Source organism: Chanodichthys erythropterus, chromosome 6, assembly GCF_024489055.1.
Source record: "Chanodichthys erythropterus isolate Z2021 chromosome 6, ASM2448905v1, whole genome shotgun sequence".
NCBI classification, from domain to species: domain Eukaryota; kingdom Metazoa; phylum Chordata; class Actinopteri; order Cypriniformes; family Xenocyprididae; genus Chanodichthys; species Chanodichthys erythropterus.
Genome location: NC_090226.1, coordinates 31,210,057 through 31,230,310, shown reverse-complemented (window position 1 = coordinate 31,230,310; position 20,254 = coordinate 31,210,057). Strand labels below are relative to the sequence as shown.

Below are 20,254 nucleotides of genomic sequence, written 5' to 3'. Positions count from 1 at the left end.
CCTCAGTCCTGATCAAAACTACTAAATGTTTAAAAAAAATCCAAGATTTTTACTTTTTAATTGCCAAGTTTATAAATGATGTCACTGATTTGGGTGAAAAAAACACAAAAAATGACTTATTTTTAGTATAAAAAGTGATTGTGGACTGGATTTTTTTTACCTTTTATCACAGTCTTGGACATGTCAAAGATTAGTAACAACATTGGTTTTGATGCATTGTTAGTTTTTGTGCAGCATCAGATTTAATTTTTTTCTCCCTCATTTATTGTTTTTGCCCCATTGACATCCATTATAACGACATTTTTTGATTGCAAAGCCATGACACCATAAAATCATGCATTCTTGATTGATGGTGGTTTTCCCTGTTGGGAAGAGGTAAAATTTCAAATTTTTACAGTTGATCATCAGGTGGCGCCATTAACCCTTTATATAGGCCTGTGCAAAAAAAATGCTTAGTTACTGGCTTTTATATGGAATTATATGGAGTATAACAGCATATTATAGTGTGTGTGTGTGTGTGTGTGTGTGTGTGTGTGTGTGTGTGTGTGTGTGTGTGTGTGTGTGTGTGTGTGTGTGTGAGAGAGAGAGTAAGACCTTTGCGCACTTACCTTGAAAATATGACTCAAAATATGCACCTCAGCTCTCAGAACTACATGGAGTAAACAAAAACAAAGTAAGTGTATTTATACACCTGTTGCCTTTTGATGGTGATAATGTGTGAAATGCTTTGTCTTTTCTTGATGGTAAAGCCAGTTTAAAACCATAAAAAATCCTTCAGTGATACACTTTTCCATTTTTTTTCTGTAAAAATTCTACTCTGCATCAAATTTATGAACATAATATATTATGAGCCAAAGTGGAACAACTCCAGTTTCTCATTGTCAGGCGCCCATGGAGGTCAATCATCTCCTCTGTAAAAAAACAAAACAAAACAGATTGAACACAGAATCCACGTTCTGGACCCTTGCAATGGCATAAAGGCAGGACCACACCAAGCCGACGGTCAGCCGTTGGGCAAATTTTGTTCCTCAGCCGACTAAGTTTTCTCAGTGTGGTCCTCACTGTTGGCTGAAGTTGGTCCCTGTCAGCTTTTTTTCGGCCGATTTGACATGTTGAATCGGCATCGGAGCTCGTCATCCGTGGGGTCATCTGGTCATTCTGATTGGCTGTTTAGCTACTGCCACCTGCTGGTATGGAAAGGCATTTCATCTTATGCAGGCGCTAAATGGACGTGCTACTTGGCCGTCAGCTGTCGAGCGTCGGTATGGTGTGTGAGGGCAACTTTGGACCCAGACCTTGCCAATGTGAGCCAACCTCGCAGTCTGCTTTCGTCGCCACTAGTTCGTCGGTGTCGGCTTGGTGTGTTCCTGCCTTAATGCGTTGGCCCTGGAGTCACGCAGCAGGATGTCATGCAAGTGTTTAAATCCACTTACCTTGTTTTTGTTTAGTCTGAACTTCTCCCCATCAAAAGGCAGCAGGTGCATAAATACACCTACTTTGTTTTTGTTTACTCCATGTAGTTCTGAGAGCTGAGGTGAGGTCATATTTTCAAGGTAAGTGCGCAAAGGTCTTCCTCTCTGTCTCTCTCTCACACACACACACACACACACTATAATATGCTGTTATACTCCATATAATTCCATATAAAAGCCAGTAACTAAGCTTTTTTTGCACAGGCCTATCTAAAGGGTTAATGGCGCCACCTGGTGATCAACTGTAAAAATGAGAAATTTTACCTCTTCCCAACAGGGAAAACCACCATCAATCAAGAATGCATGATTTTATGGTGTCATGGCTTTGCAATCAAAAAATGTCGTTATAATGGAAATCAGTGGGGCAAAAACAGCCACGAACAATAAATGAGGGAGAAAAAAATTAAAATTTAAATCTGATGCTGCACAAAAACTAACAATGCATCAAAACCAATGTTGTTACTAATCTTTGACATGTCCAAGACTCTGATAAAAGGTAAAAAAATCCAGTCCACAATCACTTTTTATATTGAAAATAAGTCATTTTGTGTGGGTTTTTTTTTTTCCAAATCAGTGACATCATTTATAAACTATAATAAAATAAAAAAGTAAAAATCTTGAATTTTTTTTAAACATTTAGTAGTTTTGATCAGGACAGAGGTTGATTAACAGATTTATGCAAAAAAATTAAAAAAAAATATTTATCTGATACATTTTGACAGCAGTTTAATTTAGTGGATGTTTTCAGCCACGGACATAACGAAAGGGTAATGAATTTGAACAATGCACAAGGGTTAAAAAACGTCCCAACTTTTCCAGAATTCGGGTTGTATACTAATATTCTTTTTCAAGCAATTTTTTCCCCTCAATGAGTTATTGAGCGATATCATGTTGGTCTTTGTTCAATCCCCAATTTTGAGCCAAAAGATGGAAACACATGGCATGTTTAGAAGGACGGTTTATTTCATAGCCATTGAATGCCAATATAGTATATATTTAAAAATCACTATCACAAACAGCGTTGTAGTACAGCTTTGTCAAATATGGCATCATATCCAAATAAAAACCATCACATTATGTACTTAAGACTACATGAAAGCTAACATGTACTTTGTGTGTAGTGCAAAGGTCTGTTTAGAGACAGATGTTGTCTAGATTGTATTGAAGAGACCAGAGACAATGTAATCTGTGTGAACTCCATCGAGGAGTCCGGTGCCATTATTGTGAATGAACCAGCAGGGAACATTGTCTCCGTTCTTCACATCCTTTCTGAAATCTCTCTTCCAGCCCCTGGAGTCATATGAGATTCAATGAAAATCTGCATGAAATTTCTGTGTCTTCAGGTGTTAATTCAACAATTCATATTTACGTTCATTTTCACTCACCTGGTAACCGTGAGCTTGTTTCCTTTCACAAACATGATGGCATCTTGTTTATCAAGGTCTTTTCCTGGAAACAAGTCACTAACCTCAAAGTTAACACCCTGGTAGAACTGACCTACAGTGGAAAAAAAAGAGAAAAAACCTTTTGTTAACTTCAGGATAAGAATAGATAAGCTGGGTGGAGTGGAAGTGTAGTGACATTGGAAGAAGTAGAAGTATTTCAGAAACTGTTCTTAAACACTGATTCAGACTTTGTCCATCATGTGCATTTTCCCTATTTTACATTTAGATTATCTTTGTCATCTAGAGCTACACGATTCTGGATAAAATGAGAATCACTATTTTTGGTTTCAAATACAGATCATGGTTCTCCGACGATTTTGAATATAATCTACAACAAAACAAATTAACATGTAATTTACTAGATGTTCTGACAAAATATTAATTGCTGGAAAAATTTTTTTTGATTTGAATGAATCATTAAAAAAAAATGGTTTTGAATGAATTCAGTGACTCGTTAATAAATGTTTCATTACTGAATGAATCAGTGTTTTTTTTAAACAAATCTTTTGAATGAATGAGTCAATGACAAATACATTTTTTTAAGTCACTTTTCGCCACCTAGTGGCATAAAATGTAATTGAAACAACCGTTATTTGTAACCACAAATTAGTTTCAAAAGGTGGTTTGCTCTATTTTGATCGCTATCGTAGACACTTTAAACTTTTATCAGTACTTCTGTGATAATTTGATTATTTGTAATACAGAAATAACTACTGTGTGGTTCAAAACTGCTCTGTCTGGCTCAGCGCAGCAGCACAAACACAGATTTGAATGATCCAGTATGATTTTGTCAAAGGTTTAATAGACACGAGTGAATTGTTGTTATTAATACAGTAAGATTGTGTCGGTGTTTGAATCGAGATCGTGATCTTTTTAAGATTAATCGTGCAGCTCTAATGTCATCTAATGCTCAATGTCCATATTTAAAAATTTTGATAATTTAATAAGTGTTCAATATAAACTGTAGCAAATCTCAACATGTATATCCATTTTTACAGTTCAACAGTTGCAGCATTCAATTTATAGCCAAAGGGGAGGGGCATGCTGGATGACAAAATAACCTGAGAAATTTCATACACTAAACGAGAGTGTAGTGCTTCATGTAAGTGCATAGTGTATAGTACTATGTTATTTGGTACACAACTTATGAATTTATGAACTTATGAATTGAACTTTGTAAATTTATTTGGACAGACAGAGTTGAAAAATTCTAATTGTTTACTAGTAAAACTAATGAAGAACAAACTTGAATGTGCTCGGGATGACCAAAGATTCATAGTGTAATTTTAAAAGTCATCAAAGTTTCATCACTAAACAATTTGCCTATATTAGCAAAGAACCATGTATGTTCTCTTATGTGAAAGTAAGCTATATGTTTTTCTGCTGATATTTAGGAGCATCTTATTTTACCAAGCAGGCCGTGGACATTGTGTGAAAGATGGTGACTGTCCAAGGTGTAGAACCCGAGGTAGTCTTGATGATACGGGTGCTTCTGCCATATTTTGTGCAGGATAATAAGAAACTTGACTGAGTTCCTCAAAGTCACTGTTAAACTGCAATCTTGGATCACCTGCAGATCCACGCTGAAGAAAGCAAAAGATGGAGGATTGAGCTCAAAAATCTCATAGAAGAATAGTTTGTGCACAAATAATTAGTTCCAAAACAATATGTTGTTATTTTTTTATTCTTTTAATTTTAGTTTTAATTTGTTTGGGGAACTATAATGCTATAGCACAGATTCATGTAAATAATTGTCACTTACTTCAGTCCATTTATAGTCCTGTTGTTAGTCCAGGACAATTTTGCCTGTTTTCCCTCTTCAGTCAGTGAAATCTCCTTTGTGTTCACCATCAATCTGATGCCAAACCTCTCATGAACAATTCCAAAGTGCCCAAAATAAGTGTGCAACTTGCTCCCAGGGATGACCTTCTTATCTCCAATGATCTGGCCATTCACTACAATGCCTGAATATTTTTTTTATTAATTTTTTTTTTTTTGTACACCGATACGAGTAGAAAGAGAAAATGGAGAATAAATCTAGTTACAATTACCCACATCAAAACAGATGTTTCTGTTTTTTGACAGAATTAATCACCTGTAAGTGGGTCGCTAACCAAGTTGAAGATGGTTCCAGGTTTGTCATCAATGTTGAAGCACAGAGCATCATTCTGATCAGGCAGCTCAATGATGAAGTGTGGATCTCCATCAACTGCCAAACCCAAAGAACAAGAGACAAACATAAGCAACAGGTAATAATGATATTTTTCTCTATTAAAATGGTTTAAAATGTATTCAAATTCACACCACAAAAATGATATCACTTCTCACCTAAATATGAAGCTTTTAAACCTTGACCTTTGCTTTTAGCTTGAAGGGTATAGTTGTGCGATGGAGATGAAGACAGAGCGAGAGAGAGAGAGAGAGGTAGAAAGCATTCATTCAATAGTTTTTGCAGAATCCATTGTATAGTAAGACAAGATAAGACACCTATTAATGTTCAGAATGGCTCATAATGAGTTCTCTACGCTTGAATGTTAGTATTATGAGTTAATTATTGGTATTACAGCACTAAGTATTATAACACTGATGACCCTGTATACTGGGCCATCAGTGTTGTAATAACACTGTATGAAACACTGTATTAGTGTTGTACAACACTGTATTGCTTCTTCCTTTGAATGGTAAAACCACTGGACAATTTCCAGGAGTTGGAGGTGTACAGGACGAAAGGTAGGTTTACCGCTAGTACAACGAATGGTTCATTGGAAGAACTATTTTTTGTATTTGTTCAAGTTAGTGAGGTTTGTGGAGGTTTCATTTGGATGTAAACAAATGATTATGGCATCAATTTTAAAAGTACCTACCTGTAAACTATACTACTGGTCAAAAGTTTAGAACATCTAAAACCACATATGGCTTTGTGAGACAATCTCATTTTGCTAATATTTTTACGTGGAAAAGGAAACTATATTAAAGGGTTAGTTCATCCAAAAATGACATTTCTGTCATTAAGTACTCACCTTCAAACATAAGCAACAGGTAAGAAAGATAATTTTTTTTATTAAAATTGTTTAAAATGTATTCAAATTCACACCACAAAAATGATACCACTTCTCACCTAAATATGAAGGTTTTAAAAGCTTTGAACTTTGAGAGTAAGAAGCACCCACAGCTTCAAGGGTACAGTTGTGCGATGGAGATGGAGATGGAGACAGAGAGAGAGAGAGAGTGTTTATTCAATAGTTTTTGCAGAATCCATTGTATAGTAATACAAGATAAGGCACCCATTAATGTTCAGAATGGTGGGTAATATAAACCATCATGTACCTGTCAGGGTTCTGCCCTGGCAGCCTTGTCTGTGTTGTCTTTGTTTCATGTCTCTATGTTTGTGTTATTTGTCAGCACATGGCTTTGTCTTTGTTTGTGTTTGCCATGTGCTCCTCTTGTCCTGCCTCCTAGTTTGCTTTCACCACGCCCCCTTGTTTAGTCCTGTCTAGTCCTCGTTTCACTAATTGTGCTCACCTGAACCTTGTGTGCTTTGGTCCCTTTATATTGTGCTTCCTTCCCTCATGTCTTTGCTGGTTTGTTGTGTGTTCACCGTGTGTATTGTGCTTATAGATCCTGTCATTCATATCCTGAGTTTCCTGGCCTGACTCCTCTGCCTGGCAGCAAGGACCTTAACAGCAGTCCACCCTCTCGTCAAGCCTCTGGTTCTGTCTTCACCAACTTGGACTGTGTCAGTGGTCATCAACCCTGCCTGTCGTTGTGTCGTCTGCCCTGCCCTGCTGTTTGACTGGTTCACACCTATTTCTCCCTGTTGTGCGCTGTCTTTAGTGTTGTTAATAAATCCCTTTATTGCTCATTCTGCGCCTGGGTCCTCACTCCTGCAAAACCCTGACAGAACAAACCAGCCAAGACCGGACCCAGCAATGAGCATCCGTGTAGTTCCCCCCGCGACTGTCCAAGAGAGACTGGCACTCCAACAGGGGTTGGCATCGCTTCGCCAGCAGGGCCGGGATGTGGTGTCCTTTGCACAGTTCTTTTGGACCATGGCTAAGGGCCTGGAATACAATGATGGGGCCCTTAAGGAGGCCTTTAACCTTTCTTTGGATGACCCCCTACCACGTTGGGAGATGGATCAATTAAAGATTCTGGACTTCTGGAATTTTTCCAAGTATCTCCACCACCGCAAGGACTGGCAGATACTCACACCACCAGAGTCCGCCTGCAGCAGTGACCATACTGCCATCCATCCTTCGAGTCAAGTTCAAGATCCTCCTCTGACTCCCACGTTAAAGCGTAGACTGAGAAGGAAGAGGGCAGCAAAAGCTGCTGCATCAGTCTCTGTCTCCGTCCAGTCCACTCAAGTCACCCCAGAGTCTGTCCAGTCCACTCAAGTCACCCCAGAGTTTGTCCAGTCCACTCAAGTCACCCCAGAGTTTGTCCAGTCCACTGAAGTCACCCCAGAGTCTGTCCAGTCCACTCAAGTCACCCCAGAGTCTGTCCAGTCCACTCAAGTCACCCCAGAGTTGATCAAGAAGGTGGCAGTCACCCCTGAAGTGGCCAGTCATGCACTTTTGTGCCCCCGGAAGCGTAAGAAAAGGCGGGTGCATGTTGTGCAGTCAAATGCTCTTCCTGTGGTCCTAAGCCCACTGGTCCAGGAGGGCCAGAGTACAGAGGTCTCTAATCCATTGGCCCAGGAGGGCCCTGGTTGGGTTTCCCAGAGTTCAGTGGTACCAGAGGACCTGATTCTGAAGGTCCCTAGTCCAGTGGTCCTGGAGGACCATAGTCAGGAGAGCTTAAACCCATTGGTCCAGGAGGGCCCAAGTCAAAAGGCCCCCGGTCCAGAGGTCCAGGAGAGTCTGAGTCAAGAGGTTCTTTATCCTATGGTCCAGGAGGACCTGACTCAGTTGGTCCTGTATCCAGTGGTTCCAGAAATATTTAGTCTGGAACCAAACCCTAAGCCACTTACTTCACCAGCTATGCCTTTGTTGAGAGAACCTGAGACTGCACTGCCTGAATCACTCACCAGTCCTGTCTTGTCCAAGGTGTGTATTCAAGTTGGCACGGCTACCTCCACAGAAATTGTTCTTGACCTGGCCACAGAGGCCATTCCAGAGCATCTCACCCTGCCTGATATGGCCATGGAGGACCCCTCAGAACAGCTAACCAGTGCTGTAGTGCCCACAGAAACCGACCCTGCCAGTCATGTTAATTCCCAAGAAGCTGCTCTGGACCAGGTCACGGAGGCCATTTCAGGGTGTCTTGATCTGCCCGCAATGGCCACGGAGGCCACCTCTGAGCTTTTCACCAGTCATGACTTGCCCAGTGAGAGAATTCCTGCCAATCATGTCATGCCCATTGATGTTGTTCTTGTTAGTCATGTTATACCCACGGAGGCCATTCCAGAGCAGCCTGCTCTCATCAGTTTGGCCACGGAGGCCATTTCAGAGGCTCCCATTCAGCCTGTCATGGCCATGGAAGCCATCCCTGAGCACGCCAGTGCAGCCCAGGAGGGCGCTCCCGAGTCAGTCCCTGAGCACGCCAGTGCAGCCCAGGAGGGCGCTCCCGAGTCCAGTCCAATGTGTGTCCTTGAGGCCCTGGAGGGCATTTCTGCAGATTTAAGTCCAGTGTTCGAAACATCCTCCAGGACTTCAGGGACTAAGTCTGTATCTGTGTCTGTTTCCCAACGACTCATCCTTCCTGCCAATGCAGTCATGGCTCCTGGAGCAAGCCCATCTTCCCAGGAACACCACCAAGTCTGTTCCCACCCCTCCCATCCCACCCTCAGCATTGCCTGGTCATTATGCGTTTCCCAAGTCAGCTTCTCCCTGGTCGGCCCCGAACTATTCCCCTGGACTCTTTCCCTCCCTTCCAGTTCCGCCCCCTGTGTTTTCTGGATGCCCCAGAACTTCGAGTTTTGTTCCCCTCCCGCCTCCCCAGTTGGTACCTCCATGGACCCCTTCACCCAGTGTGGACGCCTGGAGGCGTCCATTGGAGGGGGGGGTACTGTCAGGGTTCTGCCCTGGCAGCCTTGTCTGTGTTGTCTTTGTTTCATGTATCTATGTTTGTTATTTGTCAGCACATGGCTTTGTCTTTGTTTGTGTTTGCCATGTGCTCCTCTTGTCCTACCTCCTAGTTTGCTTTCACCACGCCCCCTTGTTTAGTCCTGTCTAGTCCTCGTTTCACTAATTGTGCTCACCTGAACCTTGTGTGCTTTGGTCCCTTTATATTGTGCTTCCTTCCCTCATGTCTTTGCTGGTTTGTTGTGTGTTCACCGTGTGTATTGTGCTTATAGATCCTGTCATTCATATCCTGAGTTTCCTGGCCTGACTCTTCTGCCTGGCAGCAAGGACCTTAACAGCAGTCCACTCTCTCGTCAAGCCTCTGGTTCTGTCTTCACCAACTTGGACTGTGTCAGTGGTCATCAACCCTGCCTGTCGTTGTGTTGTCTGCCCTGCCCTGCTGTTTGACTGGTTCACACCTATTTCTCCCTGTTGTGCGCTGTCTTTAGTGTTGTTAATAAATCCCTTTATTGCTCATTCTGCGCCTGGGTCCTCACTCCTGCAAAACCCTGACAGTACCAGTCAAATTTCTCTTACCAAGTTCTGTTGTGTCCTCTCGCTGCTCTGTGAATCAAAAGAATACAGTGTTAATGTGTAACAAGCACTTCTGCAGTAAATTGTTGCTTCAAATGGTCACACATTTTTGGGCCAGTGTTGTACTAATATTATTATTGTTGTAATACCAATACTAATAATAATATTATTAATACCTTTACGTGGAAAGGGAAATGATATTAACCCTCTGGGGTCTGAGGATTTTCGGGGCCCTGGAGAAGTTTTGACATGCCCTGACATTTATGCTTTTTTCAGTTGTTCATAGACATATTAATGGAAAAAGTGTCATTACACTGTATTCAGCACAAACTAGGCTACAATAATATGTGAGAAACATGTATGTACATGTTTGTCTTAAGTCACTGATATAAGGACAAAAAAATAATATATATGTTCTCACAAGATTTCTGGGTATTGGAGTTTGTAGACTAGAGTTTTTTCTTCAGAATGATGTAAAAATTATGCTGCTTGCTCCTTCATAAATACAATAGAGAAATTTGAATTTTGTACTTTTTGTCAAGAAACACAGTATGCGTGGAGGCGTGAATCATCATGAATAATGTGTGATTCTCACCTGAGAAGACAAAAGAATTGCATAAAGACCTGGAATGACTTGCATATTAATGAGTTCTTTCAGTCAGGTAGGCTGTGAAAAAACCCTCTGTGATCATGTCTCAAGCTCATCATGGTGTATATCAAACATACAGAAAAAACAACAATACTGTGAAATATTATTACAATTTAACATAATGGTATTCTATTATATTCTTGAAAATATAATGTATTTCTGTGATGCAAAGTGTCTGAACAATTATGTTACCTCTGTGGCATTTCATATAGGCTTTTAGCTAAAAGCATGCACATTTGGAGAAATATGGATGGATTCTCATATGTATGTCAATTTTCTATACAGAGGAGTAATATTTATTCAGTATTTATTGTCATCACTATAAGCGCTAGATACTATGTTTTCAATTCATACTTGCAGCCGGAGGGCGCTCTGAACACCTTTAGTCCACAAATTTATCTAAAGAAGAACAGGTCATGTGACTCTCCAGGAACTGAACTAACAGAGGCTAGAGATCGCTAACTATAGCTATTCAAAACAATTTTCAAGACAATAAATACACGATTGAGATGATGTATGCATGTATTGACTGAATTTGCCTCTGAATAGCGCTGGCTCCGTGGGGCGTGGCTGCATTAGCAGATAATGAGCTGAATCACGGACTTCTGACATGGCTCTCTTTTCATGCAGATTACATAAACACAGAATTTTTGTTTTTGATTTGACTTACACAATTTAAAACCTGACATATCAAAGTTTTTTTAGACATAAGTCTCATTTTTGTGTCATTTAGTATTCACTAAGTTACAGTTCATTTTCTGAAAACTATTAGATTGGACTTCGTTCAGAGGGAGACGACAGATCACGCATGTTTTCTTTATTTTACAAAAAGCACAACATTTTGTTTTTACTCTGAGTGTACACAAATAAAAGATATTCCACAGATTAAAATGGTTTATAACTCTTAATTGTATGTGCAACATTGACAGAGTCTCTTTCACACTGGTAAGAAAAAAAACGTTGTTGTATCGCCAGTGATACCTCAGACCTCAGAGTGTTAAAGGGTTAGTTCACCCAAAAATGAAATTTCTGTCATTAAAACACGGAAGCCTGCAATGAGTTCACTACGTCAACTGAGTTCAAATTGTTGAATAAAGTCATTATTTGAAGTCATATGTTTTTGCACACAAAAAGTATTCTTGTTGCTTCATAACATTAAGGTTGAGTCACTGTAGTCACGTTGACTATTTTAACGATGACTTTACTTTCTGGACCTCAAAAGGTGCAATGGCGTTACTGCCTATGTGTGCTTCGTAAACCCTCAGATTTCATAAAAAATATCTTAATTTGTGTTCTGAAGATGAACAAAGGTCTTACGGGTGTGGAACGACATGAGGGTGAGTAATTAATGAAATTTCATTTTTGGGTGAACTAACCCTTTAAGTCATAAAGGTTTAGAACGTCATGACCATAAGTAAGTGATGACTGAATTAGGGCTGCACAATTAATCGAATTTCTAATCGTGATTACGAATTCCGCAATTTCGTAATCGTTCAAAGGCGTGATTACATCAAAAAATATTCACTTACATTATTCTGCGTGCTTAAGAGGCGTGTTTAGAGCATTTTCATGTTGCAAGTGGTGAATCACAACTACTAAACATGTAAAAGGTCTAACCCAGCACAAAAGGAACTACCAGTGATTGACGATTGGTCAATTGAATGCGAAACACCATCACCCACTATTTTTAAAAAGCTGTGCACCAAGTCTATAACTAACCATACAAACATTGAAAACAGTGAAAGATAGACCTCTCAACCTTACACTAAGGAGAAAATCCAACGCTACTTTAAGTGGACCAGGCGAAACATAGTTATGCATTTCTGCTCACCTTGAGACATTGAGCATCAACCACACAGCAAAAGCTAACACTTTTCATATACTGTCTATTTTCTTTGTAGTTCTATCTAATAATGTATTAGACAGGGCTGTTAAACATCATAATGAAGAAACTAATGAAGACGGAGAATGCGAGCACTGTGAGCTCAGGCTCTGGCTGAGCTGTTCTCAGTGCTGTCAAAATAAAAGTCACAACATCAAGCGCAGTTGTGGGTAAACGTACCTATTAAGCTCACCAAAATCTACATTGAGACATTTTTAGTGGACATGATATTGGTTTCAGTACAAGAAGTTATGTTAAAATAATATATTAATCTCTCACACAATAATATTTTATTTTATTTTGAATGACAAAAGCATTTCAGTTAAGATGCACATTATTAAATGCAAAAAGTCTGGCTGTGCTTAATGGGTACATTTTTGTACCCTTTAAGCATACCCCTATTGCCATTAAGCTCACAACGTTATATTAAAAATTCTTGTTTATTTTTAACAACCTTTTTAGTTCCTTTTCGAAAGGGAACTCTACTCTGCGTTTGAAATGCTACAGGGAATGTCACACGTGAAACGATGTCTGAAAGCCAAGAATCAAACTATTCCAATACCATTGGCCGGCTACAGCCTATAACGTCATCATAGCGTGACCCGGAAGTATATAAGGAGTGCCTAGAGAACCAGTCAGTTTCTTTTCGTCTTTCGGGACTGTTGTGTCTTTGCCTTGTGATCAAATCTGGTAAGGAATTTTTCTGCAATAATGTCTGACAAACATTTTAGGAAGTGTGCTGACCCGTGTCCAAGATTTTTGACACCAGAGGACACACACAGCCTATGCGTTTTCTGTCTGGGCGGGGAGCACGCACAGACAGTGCTTGAGGGCGCTGTCTGTATTAACTGTGAGCGTCTTCCTATGAAGACGCTCCGTTCTCATTTGACTCTCTTCTCGAGGGGAGAGATGTCAACATCTGTGACCGGTGATTCTGGCCCCGCTCGTGCTGAGGCTGAGCGGCGGCTAAAATCATGGGGCTTGCAGATGGAGCTCGCCACGGAATTTGAAAAAGGTGTAAATCTCTCTCAGCCCCCGGCGGCTGACAAGGATGACCTCCTGGATGATGATGACGTCATCGGATTCAGCAGCAAGTGCACTTCTTGCTGTTAGCCCCAGAGAGCAGGAGATGTCAGTTGAAGAAGAAGCAAGTTAGCCTGCTGATTCTTCCAAGCCTCCCTGCCCAGCGTATGCTGAGTTGCTGCAGGTTATGGAACGTGCTTCTGGCAGGCTGCAGCTGCCTTGGGAGCATGTTAGGAAAATAACCACACGCGGTCGGCTTGACGAGCAGTTCCTTTCCGGCCTTAACGCGGTAACTCCCGTGAGCCTTCCATTCCTCTCCGATCTCCATGTTGAGATCGAGAAGGCATGGAAGAACCCATACTTGGCTCGCATTCATCTGCATCAGGGGCGAATTTCACTGATGTGGAGGGATTGAGCCAGCATGATTGTGTCGATGCCCCCTATTGACGAGATGTTTGCAAACTATCTCGTCACAGGGAGCGCGCAGACACTAAAAGCTCCGGTTCTGCTATCCAAGCCCCTTAAAGTTACATCTCGCTTGAATGGTAGGGCATATGTGGCAGTGGGTGTGGCCCTGCACACGATGGCAGTGTTGAAGGCCTACCAGGCTGATCTGCTGAAGGATCTGGATTAGGGGCAAGGTTTGTCCCCTGAAGCGGTGGAAGAGCTGCGCCGCACCACAGATCTTGCTTTCTGAGCCACTAAACAAACCGCCGCATCGATTGGCAGATCGATGGTGGCCACGGAGAGACATCTGTGGCTGAACATGGCAGACATCGGGGAGAAAGAAAAGGGCTTTCTCTTTGATGCCCCGGTTTCGCCCTCTGAACTTTTCGGGACCTCCATCGAGGCGGTGGTTGGAAAGTTCAGGGAGGCGAAGGCGCACTCGGCAGCGTTTAAGACCTGCATCCCACTCAAATCTGGTTCTGTGCCCAGACAGTTGGGAGGTCCTGGCCCATCTCGAGCTGAGGCTCAGAGGCCGGGCCAGAAGTCTAGTGTCGCTGCTCGAGCGCCTCCTCCTCCTAGGAGCAAGTTGCAAAAGCGGCGGGATTCAAGGAGGAAGTCCAACTATAACATCTGCCCTCGTCCCTTCTTCCTCCGCCTCCCAAGGCTTTTTGGATAATGTTTACATGCACAGGCGCTTCTAAACAGTCAGGCTGATGGTTGGGCCCATGATGAGAACTTTTCTGAAGGCCTGCCTTCTGGTTTGATAGTGAAGGGGCTCTTTTATGCTTTAAAGAACCCTAGATTCCATCCTTCTTTATGGAGAATATGGGAAGGAGGAGTCTTCGGTCTTCGAGCTGCAGGAAGGTAAGCTGGGTCTATATTTATGTTTTTAATGTGTAGACCTTGTGTTTCCTGTATAGTTTTTCCTGAGCATGTAACTGTAAAAAGAATAGGGATTTTTTGGGCAAACTGAAGTTGATAGGTTGACTAGAATGATATTGTGCAGGCCTCAAAAGGGCTGCTGTTTGGCCACCTTTGTTAGAGTAGCTTCTCATCTAGTGTTTTATTAGAGTAGTTTGAGTTAGTACTCGTCACTTCAGTTATTATGTCTAGGTCGGCCTTAATCGGCTGCCTGGTCATTTTTTGCTTGTTGAGCATTGCTTTATTTCCTTTTTCTTGGAAATTCAGAGGCGAAGCCCAGGCTTTTCCAAGCGTGTGGCCCTGCACGCCCACTGCTTAGTGGCCTAGGCTAGAGCTAAGGTAAGGTGTTTATTGTTATAATCACTCTTTTTATTTACTATCCCTTGTTAGGTTGTATAGTTCCTAGTTCTGGCCTCCTCCTGAGGGAGTTGTGAGGCTGTATGCTCATTTTTCCTTTTGTTTATTTAGGTCAGGGCTTGACAATAAGGACTGCCCGATGGCCCGGGGCCAGTGTGAAAAAATCCTTAGCGTTGAGCCCTGTAGGTGCAATGGTTAAGGTGAACAGCTAAGGTAGTAGGCTGTTATTAGCCTCCCTGATGCTCTTTTCTCAGGTGGTAGGCCCTTATCTTTGTGTAGATAAGTTTATGCAGTGTATGCTAGGCCCCACTCTCTTGAACTTATTCATGCTGTGAATTTGTCTTTCCCCTGAGCCCCTTGAATTAACATTCAAGTTTGAGTTATGGTGATAGCTTTTTAGCCGCCGTTTTTCTAGGGTTCAGTACAGATCTGTGTTAATCTGTTTAGTGAGAGAATTCATCCTTTTTCTAGGATAGTATGTAATTACAAAGCATTGTGTTTGCTTTGGGTTCTAGCTTTTGCCCTACATGTATGTGAGCTTTACTCTACTGCTGGTACAGGTTAGCACCTGTTCTCACAGTTGTAGGCTTGGGTAAGCCTCTATTTAGAAGCAATGTGACTTATTGTACTCCCCAGTTAGGGTTTGTGGTGTTTCGCTGAGTGCATCACCTGTTGGATTGCATACTCAGGTTGAGTGTAGAGAACCTCAGTTTCAGTTTGGTTCTTGTTAGCTCCCGCTAGTTTGATCTTGCCACAACAGTTATATTGCAATATACTGTAGGAGTTGTAAGCTCTAATGAATTTAGCCTCCTTCCAGTTTAGCAACTTGTGTTTACAAGTGTTGTTGGTTTATGGTCATGAATTTGCTCAATTAGTTAGCACTGCCACAGGTTATGCTTGTGTCTGTTTGAGGTAGTAGGCCTTCTTAGGCCTCCCTTAGACCATGTTGGCATCTCATTGTACCCGCTGTGATTGTATAATTGTTGGAATGTGTAGACTTAGCTCAGGTTGTGTTAAGCTAGTTACCCACAACTGTTTGTTGGGTTTAGAGCTGGTCCCCTTTGAGATTGGTTCCCTTTAAAGACCACTAGCTGGCGCTACGTGTTGCTGAAGTCGTAGGCACTGTTAGGCCTCCTCTGAGATTACATGTTGGCACAGTTTTGTGTTGGTCTTGTATGACCCATTATCGCCATCAGCTGCGCCGATCTCTGTTTAGAGTAGGCCTTAGGTTGGGCCTCTCGAGTACTGTGGCGGAGTGTGTACTCCTCTTATTTAAAGGTGCTAAAGAGAAAGTTTTGTTTTATACATTTTTGCAATATTACTTGAAACTGTTTTTACTAACTGATAAAATACTATTTATAAGGTGCACTGAAAGTAATAATATTAATATACATCATCTGTGCACGAGGTAGGGCCTTAAAAACATCAGCCAATGATCGCGTAAACGATTGGCCCTCTGGCTTGTCAATCACTGCCATGACGATCCATGTGAGAGACGCATGGCTGTGCGGTCCAGTAACTTTCCACACTCCACAGGCGCCGCATGCAATGTTTTTGTCAGGAGACAGGAGTAACAACTGCAGATTATGAGTCACCTGCGGTGAGTCCGACATAATGAATCCACTAAGTGTGTGCGCGGCTTTAAGTGTAAGGCCGATTATGAATGTAAATTTATACTTATGACTGATCGCGCTCAAACGCATCCAGTCAGAGCCAGTTGCGTTCAGTCTGTGATTACAGTCGGTGTTCAAATTCCATGTGATAGTATATAAATCTGCTTCAGGATCAGGAAACAATCGCTGTATGTTCAGCATAGTGAGAATGTTTTAGCTAGTCGTTAAATGTGTGCCCGGCATAAAAACACAGCGAATGCCGGTGGTAAACACTCGTGTTCCGATACTCGTGCACGAGTTTTGGGAGGCGTTCCCTCTAAATGAGCTGTGAAGGAGGGGTGTTGTTCTTACCCATGCGTTCATTTAAAAAACTCAGTCGACAAAAAGAACCTCTTTAGCACCTTTAAGAGTTAAAGGTGTTTTTACTGAGTATATGGCTTGCTGGCTGGTTGGGTCAGGATGTCCACTAGCTGACGGCACGTGTTGTTGAAGCTGGGCCTCCTTTCACATTACATGTTGGCACAGTTCTGTGTGGTTACTGTACACTGCCATTGGTTGTGAGTAGGCCCTAGGTCAGGCCTCTCTTAGAGTATGATGGCGGAGTATGCACTCCTCTTGCTTTAAGAGTAAAAGCTGTTTTTTTACTGAGTGCATGGCCTGCTGGCTGGTGTGGATATAATTGCCACTGGCCAGTGCCATGTGTTTGCAAGTTGTAGGCCTTCTGGGCCTCCTGTGTAGCATGTTGGAGTTCGGTTGTGTACGCTTTCACTTTGAGTTATAACCACTTGCTGGCGCCATGTGTAATTGAAGTTGTAGGCCCTATTTTAGGGCCCTATTAATCTATTAATTTTGCAGTAAGCAGTTATAACTACCCCCAGAAAAGGCTTAACCACCTTAAAAATGCACATTTAGAAGGGTCCTCTTTTGGTGAAAGTTTTCAGACAGCTTTCAAAATGGCCACCAGACAGTGTGAACACATAGATACCCATATCTCAGTGTGCAATGGTCTGATTTTCTTGAAATTATAGGAGGTATGAAGTAACAAACGGTCACATCAATTGGTTAAGACATCAAGTAGGAAAATACATTATTTTTTCTTTTTATAATCTGAGCTCAAAGTAGTGTGCTTAATGGGTACTATGTCACTTCAGAGTTCCTACTGGGGGTGAGAATGCAACCAGGAAAATCGCCCTATGGGAACATTCATTCTCGGGGAACCACACTGGTGGCTAGTTATAACAAAGTTCCTAGCCCTATTATTATTACATGCATATGTTTACTTTTTTATTTAGAGAAGAAACCAAACCTATGTGTAGTTGACATTTGAGAATTAATGCTATAGAAAAGCGATAAAAAAAAATTTCAGCTTGTTTATTTTTACAAAACATATGGCATGCAGTTTTTTTTTTTTTCTTCAAACAATGGTATAAAGGTGTCCAAAACATCATTCAATGTAATTGTGATAATCTTAATTAATAATTGCAATTACAATTTAAGGGAATAATCGACAATTATGATTTTTGTCATAATAATGCCGCCCTAGACTCAATATTGATTTTTGGGTGGACTATGGCTTCAAAGTTAAAAAAATAATAATAATAAAAAAAAAATTACAAATACCTTCAGTCAGCTTGTCAGCTACAAGCATTTCTTCATCTTCGGTCTGTGGTTTGGTGACCACCATGGATGTAAGTGGTGTGACAAAGTTGTACCTTAGAGAAAGGTCTAGAGCTTCAGCTGTGGCATTCTCCTTGTCCTCTGGTGAGCATGTCTCTCTGTCAACAAATTGTATTGGACATTGTATTATTTTTGTCATTCTCAGGTAATAGTTGAATTATTTGAGGGCAAATGTCTCACGCTGACATTTTATCCAAGAGCTGCTGGATGGTCAGATATGCCCACAGTCGCTCTGTGAAATCGCCAAAGATGTAGTCATGCTCAGGGAACACACTGTCCCACTCTTTAGTGATTGCTCGACTCTTGACCACAAACTGGTCTTCCAACTGAAATTGGATGTATGGCACTTATGGAACAGTACAATCAAACTGATTTTTATTCAACAACTAATAGTGCCTCCCTTACCCCATGTGCAGATACTTCAGTCTGAAAGGTGTTAGTCTCAAGTTCTTGTAGGCGTCCAGCTACCACTATCTCAGAGCCCTTAAAGAATTGCCTAAAGTGACTTTGTGTCAAGTCAGTTACAGCATTGCCAGGATAATTGAGATTCACCTCAAAGAGAAGTGGGCTAGCCACCTCTTCATAAAAACCCTATAGAGAAGGAAATAATTCAGGACCTGGCTATTACCTGGATCTGGTTACATATTAAATATAAGATTGGACAGTATACGGTTGTCAGTTCTACCTGTAGTTGAAGGTCAGCATCCGAGTCCTCATAGACCCTTCGAGCGAGTCCATCATTCTGCTTGGCCAACTTATCAAGGAGACTGTAGTCCACATCATAGCCAAAGCCCAAACAAAAGAGACTTAGGCTTCCATTAATAGCTTTATGGACATTTTCTTGGATTATGGATGGATTTTGCTGCCCTTAAACACACATGATTCAGTCCAGATTGTTAAATCGATATAATTGAAGATTTGAGTTTTGAAAGCAGGGGTTTTCAAACTTTTTGTTGCCATGGACCTACAATATAATAATCTACTTGACAGCCTTCCTAAAATATAAAGGCAACTGTGTATTTTCATAAAACCTCTTTATACTGCTGGAGAGAAAACTAACGTGATATTGTGTTGTTTCCTAAATTAAATAAGTGGCCTTTTTATTAGGGCTGGGAATTGCCGTTGACCTCCCGATTTAATATTACAAAAATATTTAGCTGTCGATGCTGTATGTATCAGCATGTTTGTTTTTATCATTATTATTTATGCATTTAGCATTTTATGCTTTTTGGCCCTCAGTGCACAATGTTGATTTTTGATTAACTACTTCATTTAAAATATATTTTTTAAATAATTAAAAAAATAATAATAATACATTTAAAACAATGGTGTGTAGTCAAGTATTTTTCAACAAACTAAACTTAAATACAAGACAAAAAAATACAAGCAATAAAACAAATAGTGTTTTCAATATGTAACCATGGATGACTTAAGCTGCCAAAGTTTTCCGTAATAGAGGTGTGGACAGTGTTTTTCTTTTTCTCAACATTACTAATAATCAAATAATAAGCATAATGGACATCATACACAGTGGCAGCTCTCTTTATTCAACATTTATGCTGTTAGGCTAGATGTTTTTAGAAACACACAATCATCATACAAGTTTATTTTGCAGAGGCAAATACCTGCTTGTGTTTTGACAAATGCTTTGAAAATTGAACTTCTTTTAACACAGAATTTTAAAAATATGTGCTCAAAGGCAAGAGGCTGCAAAAGATTATTTATTTATTTAACCCTTTTTTTCTATAAATCCCTAGCACTCCTCGGTACCCAGTTTGAAAACCCGTGTTCTAAAACATATTCAATGCCCAATAAAACAAGCGTTTAAAACAGTGTTGTATTCTCAATAGAAAAAAAATACACACCAGAACTGGGTTGGCCATCAGTCAGTAGGATGATCATAGACATGTCTGGGAAGTAGTCGCTTTTTTCTGAGGTAAGCATGTCCACGGCATACAAAATGGCCTTGTTTATATCAGTCACTAATGGAAAAATATGAGAGAATGTTTTAAAACAACAGCAGTAATGTTGGCATTTAATGTGTGGTATTCTATGCAGTGAATATTTTACCAGTACTGACTAGTGTTACAGAGCCCCATGTTTGTCTTCCCCTGTGACCTAGTTTCCCCGTTCTGTTGATTAGTTCATTTGATCCACCTGTGTCTTGTT

General features: G+C 40.9%; 1 protein-coding gene across 1 annotated transcript in view; it reads right to left on the bottom strand.

The window, feature by feature from the left end:
- Positions 1-2,502: 2,502 nt before the first annotated feature.
- itih3a.2 (inter-alpha-trypsin inhibitor heavy chain 3a, tandem duplicate 2) overlaps positions 2,503-20,254 on the bottom strand; it is a 28,761-nt gene continuing 11,009 nt past the window's right edge. The window contains exons 9-21 of the mRNA XM_067387488.1: positions 19,951-20,067; positions 18,771-18,952; positions 18,491-18,676; positions 18,272-18,411; positions 18,029-18,183; positions 9,520-9,546; positions 6,036-6,089; positions 5,246-5,284; positions 5,013-5,126; positions 4,680-4,881; positions 4,328-4,500; positions 2,858-2,969; positions 2,503-2,762 (exon numbers count right to left, since the gene is read on the bottom strand). Coding sequence (XP_067243589.1) covers positions 2,624-2,762; positions 2,858-2,969; positions 4,328-4,500; positions 4,680-4,881; positions 5,013-5,126; positions 5,246-5,284; positions 6,036-6,089; positions 9,520-9,546; positions 18,029-18,183; positions 18,272-18,411; positions 18,491-18,676; positions 18,771-18,952; positions 19,951-20,067 — 1,640 coding nt within the window. The 3' untranslated portion in view covers positions 2,503-2,623. The remainder of the gene's footprint in view (positions 2,763-2,857; positions 2,970-4,327; positions 4,501-4,679; positions 4,882-5,012; positions 5,127-5,245; positions 5,285-6,035; positions 6,090-9,519; positions 9,547-18,028; positions 18,184-18,271; positions 18,412-18,490; positions 18,677-18,770; positions 18,953-19,950; positions 20,068-20,254) is intronic.